Here is a 6,000-nt window from a genome sequence, read left to right on the forward strand (position 1 = left end):
TTGAGAGTTTGGCTATTTTGCATCCATAACATGTTTTCTTAGGGAGTATATTAATAGTGAAAAGTAAACATCCAAAATGTTCATTAAGGTGTTAATTGTACTTCTCTAATTGTTAATTGTGTCACTAAAAGTTAGAATTAGATGAAGACTTATACTTTGACTGAGGGGTTTGTTCATATATCATTTGTAGACTAATTTATAGAACATTTGATATTTCAAATCAGGAAGCATTTGTATTCTATTATGGATATCCAAACATCCTTTTTTTTTTTTAAACGTATGATTAATTATTTTTTTAAACGTTGATATGTCAACAAAATTATGATATATTTTAATAATAAATCATGGAAAAAATGTTATACAAAAAGGGGTTAGCTTCATGTAAAACATCCACAGAAGAAGTTTCAAATTGATATTAACCCTATTCACCTGTAGGGTCTCCTTTTAGCAGCTAAATTGCATTATTTCTGTTCCACTCAGCTGACCTGGAGAAGATGAGCAGTCTGGAGAGGATTTCATTTCTTCAGGAGAAGCTGCAGGACATCAGGAACCACTACCTCTCCCTCAAGTCTGAGGTAGCCTCTATCGACAGACGACGAAAACGCATGAAGAAGAAGGAACGGGAAAGTGAGTCGGCTCTTTGTGATCTCAACAACGCAATTTTTTTGGGTTTAAATACATTTTCCTAAATTAGTATGTAACAATCTGGGTTAATGCCTACCATAACCAAACGCTGTTTCTTGTCCTGCAGGCACGGTGGCAGCTTCCTCTTCGTCCTCCTCCTCCTCCTCCCCGTCCTCCAGCTCTCTGACTGCGGCAGTCATGTTGACACTGGCTGACCCCCCGGTGTCATCTTCATCCTCTTCTTCTCAGAACTCTGGGGTATCAGTGGAGTGCAGGTGACAGGACGAACCAGCGAAAAGCCACCGCACTTAGCACTTAACCAGCACCCTGGGGTCAACGCCCCCATTCCTTTCCAACAGGACGGACAAGTCACCCTGCTAACTCTACCAACTGGGGCACAAAAACCAGACCAGAGACAACAACAACAAAAACAAGAATCAAGCACTATTTTCTATTGACAACTGTTTCCTTGGCAAGCTAATGGCACTTAAGTGCACTTTTATGAAGATTGTTTAGGGGGATAACATTTGTCGAAAAAATAGAATTACAATATTGTCTTTTGCGCTCTTCTTAATTAACCATTTATAAGAATTGTTTTTGCAAGCAATAATTGTTTCCATTTGATAAAGTTGTATTGGTAAGGGTTGATTTCCAGGGACGACCCCTCCGTGCTCTGTCCTCAAAGCTCAACACGGTACAGCCTGTGCTCGCCATTCTATAGTGAGGAATTCAGAGAAACACTGCCACATTGGCAGAGCGTACATAATGTATCTTCGCCATGTTTCTCTGTCCACACTCATTACAAAAAAGGCCTTTGTGTGGTTAAACCTCAAGTGGTTGACGATGCTCCTCTCACGTACAGGCACGTGGTCCTGTATTTGTTTGGAATGGGTCGAGTCGGGATTGAAGAATAGGGTTTCAGACCATCATAAGTCCACTGACAGCCTCTGTGGATGAATATTGTAGTGCCTTTTTGTTCTTTTCCATGGGGCACTTTGAGAAAGGACAGCACTTGTTCTTCTCCTGATCCTCTTCTCAAATCAGAGCGTCAGCCGGAATAATGTGTTCCTGACAAAAAGACTGTTGAACGCTGTGTGAGAGAACAGGCATCGAAGGGCTGACAGTTAATGATGGTTTTTATCAGCGTTATAATAATATTTAAAGAGTATAATTGTAAAAGCAGAACTCCTAAACTGGATCACCCGTAATCTACTACTGAATACTCATCCAGCTTGGGTGTAACTGCTAAATTTGGCAGTATAAACTGTGCAATGATGGAGTTGGTCACATTACTCCAGTTCATCAGCCTTTTTAAAAGCCCATCTGCTTTATTTGATGTTTCCATCACCTATTTAATCTCCCCTGGACCCATCAACTTCACTGAAGATTTGCAACTGGATCAAGTTAACGTGAAGGCAGCTCAGTGCTGCAAAACACATGAATGAAGCTTAATCCCATTTTTCAGTGTTTCAAACAAACATGAAGTTACTTAATTAAGTATATATTTTTTGCTTTGTTAAATAAAGCAACGCATACTCTTTTGGCATTTCTTTTATAATTTTACTCATGATCAAAAATGACATGCCAGCTTCCTCTCATACTCATCCCTACCAAAAAAATGTTTGGTTCTGTTTCCTGTACTTTGACCAGATTAAAAGGTAAAGATATTGTAAATGTGCATTTATATCATAAAGTGACATGTGTATACATTTCTGAAGACATCTCCAGTGTTTCCTTTGTATAGAACCCCTACTGTATGATAACCTGAAGTTACATTTTGTTTGGCACTTGTATGTAATTGTATGCTTTTGTTATACATTTGTATATTGAGAAGTGTTTTGAGTCAGGCTATTTAATATCTTGCACTGTTAATAATATGTACCTTTCTGTACAGACAGTTTTACGGTTTTAACTGCAGTTTGAGTGTAAATACTGAGGGTTTAAGCATGTTTTTTCTTCCTTTTATCCTATTTCTTGTTCTGTTGTAGGAAGAGATTTATTTTTGAGTTCATTTATGTTTTGCCTTTTTTCATCAGTTAAACTACCCTTTTCAGTTTTACGTTTTGTTTTAGTTTGTACTGTTCTGTTTTTTTTCTATAGCTTGTACTTGTAAGAGAATAATGGGGGTTTTGGATGAGGATAAACTATTCCCAACCTGTACATGGCCTGAAGCTACAGCTGTATGAACCTGTATATGGAAACTAGTCTGGACCATAGATTAAGAGAGAGTAATGGAGCTTATTGGAAAAATGCTCAATAGTATTTATTAGGCTCATCTGACGATGGTCATTGTGTAATTTATTGTAAAAATGTAAGCAAAGCAGAAGCCTCTGTTTGAAATAAATGCCATAGTTTGTGAAGTATTCATCGTGTCTGGTGCCATCAGTGGTGGAAGTTACCAATTATGTTTTCAATTACAATTTTCATATACTTATATTTACTAGTTTATTGAACGTAATGCTTTATTTAACCCAGTTTCAGTGAGAACATTTAAAATAGGATGCAATGTTAAATATTAACTAGTTATTATCCAAAATGACTTGTAAATAAAAAGTTAGTGAACATGTAAATGCTGCTTTAAGACTTAAAGCTCTCTGTTTTTTAAGGCCTTAAGTGGCTTTTGATGATTAAAACAAATTTTCCTTGTAATATTTAATTTCAAATTAAGTATTCAACTTTTGTTTACAGTTTGGCATTGCCATGTTTAACCGGAAGCAAAATCGAACTATAACTGCGTCATGGTGGACGCACTTCCTCTCAGCTCTTCCTCAGCAGCGTGCCTCGCCTCAATAGTCTCAGATATGGCGAGCGGTCGGACGGCTGCAGTTGTGGCCGGGGTGTGTGGGGGCCTTTTCGTCGCATATTGTATTTATTTTGACAGAAAACGGCGGAGTGACCCTGGCTTCAAAGAAAAACTACGTGAACGTAAGTTTTTGAGCTAGAGGGAGCAGAGAAAGGTAGCTGAGTGCACAGGCAACATGTAGCATAGCACGTTAGCCTTAATGTGGCAAACAAGCCACGAGGAACATATTTTTTAAAAGTCTTAATGGACAAAACGCTACGATGTCTTTTTAAAATATAGTGGTTGTAGTGTAGATACTAATTACGTTTAATGCTAACTTATTTGTCTAAGGTAATAAGTCTTAGGTTAGATAACTCGTGCATAGAAACATGCGGTAGCTAACAGCTTAGCTTAACCACGTGCCTTTGATTTGTAAGCACAGTTAACGTACATCTATCTAAAGCTATCTTTGTCTCGCAGGTAGAAGAAAACAAAATGTGTCTAGTGACAAGTCTGGACTGGCAAGGGTAGGACAACTTGTTTTTTAGATTTGTGTGTATTAATTTGCTTAAATGGGCATTTTTTAAAACTTGTGTTTTGTTTTTTTTTACTTTGAAGCTACCTGACCTGAAGGATGCGGAAGCTGTTCAGAAATTCTTTCTGGAAGAAATCCAGCTTGGAGAGGAGCTCCTTTCACAAGGTAAGCCACTTGTCTGTTCAGTTTATAAGCTATGTTTCTGTGCCTGATACACCCGTACATAAAAAAATAACATAAATCTTTCAAGGACACAATTTGTGCAGCACTATATGTCTCCATGTAGTTATAGTACTTCTGCTAAATTGTGTATTGTACTAAATTTCCATCAGGCAAGTGGCTACTTAAGCCATTTAAAACGTAACTGTACCTTTTTTTTTTATTATATATATAAGCCGACCCCAGTTGTATTTCTCATACATTTCTAAACCTTCTTTAACCCTACTTCCAGGTGACTTTGAGAAAGGCGTAGACCACCTGACGAATGCGATTGCAGTTTGTGGTCAACCTCAGCAGCTGCTTCAGGTGCTCCAGCAGACGCTGCCACCTCCAGTCTTCCAAATGCTGCTCACCAAACTGCCCACCATCAGCCAGGTAAGGGTTTCCTGCATCTCCTATCAAAAAGATTACATTTGTATTTCTTGCAACGCATCCTTACTAAACCCCCTGGTTGCATTTGTGGTCTCTGGGACAAGAAAGGGTGCAATATAAACCTTAGATTCCAAAGCTGAGAGCCATGTGTCAGTAGCTCTTAGTTATTTCACCTCTAAGACAAATGCCAGCATTACCAAAAAAATGAGTGCCATAAACTTAATGGCATAACCTCTGAAATGTTTTTTTCTGTTTTTCAGCGTATCATCAACTCTCAGCCTTTATCAGAAGATGACGTTGAATGAAAGTGTTCTCGATGGAAGTCTGCTAGGTATGCGTTTCCGGCTACACTTTAATTAAAAATGTGTTTTATTTGTAGTTGTTGCTAAGACGCATCCTTACTAAACCCCCTGGTTGCATTTGTGGTCTCTGGGACAAGAAAGGGTGCAAGATAAACCTTAGAATCCAAAGCTGAGAGACAAGTGTCAGTAGCTCTTGGTTATTTCACCTCTAAGACAAATGCTAATATGTTTGTTAATTTTCTGTGAGAAAGTTGTACACACATTTAGCTGTTAATAATGAATGAATGCTATACTCAAAGATGTTTCTCTTTTTTTCAGTGATCATCAGCTCTCCGTCTGTAACGAAGATTTAGTCGAATGTATGCGCTTGCGGGTGAGATTGCTCGGATGTTCTGACTACTTCATACTGATGTTTGTGCACTGTTTGGGGCGTGTGACTGCAGTTGTGAGTGATTATGGCTAAGCTTGACCTTTGGACATCAGGTGAATGATCACTCTTTTATCATGGCACTCCGAGGTGAAATAAGCCTGCAGGGTGATGTTTGTAGGAGTGGTGAAACGCATTCCATCTTATCTTGTTCCCACCAGATCTCTTGTTTTCTATCATTCTATTAATTTCCCTCAGAAGTAATGTGCTTTATTCTGCTGGTATGTTATGTGCTTAATAAAGAAAACCACATATGTAAATAAATTGTTACTTATTGCTGTGCACATACTCTACATGTGAAGTGTTTAAGAGTGCCTTCACTAAACTCAACACTTTTTTTGTGCACTATTTAGTTGTCGAATAATTTTATTTTTATATTTCAGTCTTGCATCTCTGGTCATATTTTTGTGTGTAAAATCCTACAATAAAAAAATGAAAACACACTTAAGTTTCTGAGTTTCCATTTACCACTAGATGGCAGTAGCAATGCACAGGAGAATTTACAGCATTTTTCAATGTGGATTATGGTCACTTTCTATCCGTCTGGAAGTCATTTTGCAGTTTAGTGAGTGTTATGTGCAGAAGGAAAGGACAATATTCTTCTGGATTTAAAAATAAATTCTTAGACGGAAACACATTTTACTCGTATGGAGGATGGTGTTGAATGCAATCTCATGGGACTAAATGGTTAGGATCCATAAATCTATGAATGTTAAAAGTACCATAAAACATTGCGTCC

The 6,000-nt window shown here is 38.0% G+C and overlaps 2 protein-coding genes and 2 non-coding genes across 4 annotated transcripts in view; all 4 read left to right on the forward strand.

Annotated features, from left to right (window-relative positions):
• The window catches only part of arid4b (AT-rich interaction domain 4B), a 41,282-nt gene extending 38,293 nt beyond the window's left edge, over positions 1-2,989 (forward strand). The window contains 2 exon segments of the mRNA XM_034151979.1: positions 481-627; positions 752-2,989. Of these exon segments, the coding sequence (XP_034007870.1) occupies positions 481-627; positions 752-903 (299 nt within the window). The 3' untranslated portion in view covers positions 904-2,989.
• A 403-nt stretch (positions 2,990-3,392) lies between these two features.
• tomm20a (translocase of outer mitochondrial membrane 20) lies at positions 3,393-5,704 on the forward strand. The gene is made up of 6 exons (XM_034151980.1): positions 3,393-3,549; positions 3,887-3,933; positions 4,025-4,106; positions 4,393-4,535; positions 4,793-4,863; positions 5,153-5,704. Exons 1-5 carry the CDS (start codon positions 3,426-3,428, stop codon positions 4,835-4,837), a joined length of 441 nt encoding a protein of 146 aa, XP_034007871.1. The 5' UTR covers positions 3,393-3,425; the 3' UTR covers positions 4,838-4,863; positions 5,153-5,704.
• Positions 4,588-4,718, forward strand: LOC117499997. Its single transcript, XR_004557750.1, has one exon. It is a non-coding gene; the product is annotated as a small nucleolar RNA SNORA14 (small nucleolar RNA).
• Positions 4,923-5,053, forward strand: LOC117499998. Its single transcript, XR_004557751.1, has one exon. It is a non-coding gene; the product is annotated as a small nucleolar RNA SNORA14 (small nucleolar RNA).
• Positions 5,705-6,000: the final 296 nt, after the last annotated feature.

This window comes from Trematomus bernacchii, unplaced genomic scaffold (assembly GCF_902827165.1).
Source record: "Trematomus bernacchii unplaced genomic scaffold, fTreBer1.1, whole genome shotgun sequence".
In the NCBI taxonomy this organism is placed as follows: domain Eukaryota; kingdom Metazoa; phylum Chordata; class Actinopteri; order Perciformes; family Nototheniidae; genus Trematomus; species Trematomus bernacchii.

Bases quoted from the DNA above. Each gene is read 5' to 3' on its own strand.
- tomm20a (XM_034151980.1), top strand. From the start codon at position 3,426: ATGGCGAGCGGTCGGACGGCTGCAGTTGTGGCCGGGGTGTGTGGGGGC. The intron at 3,550-3,886 runs GTAAGTTTTTGA...TTTGTCTCGCAG, and splicing joins CAAAGAAAAACTACGTGAAC to GTAGAAGAAAACAAAATGTG. The intron at 4,536-4,792 runs GTAAGGGTTTCC...TCTGTTTTTCAG, and splicing joins AACTGCCCACCATCAGCCAG to CGTATCATCAACTCTCAGCC.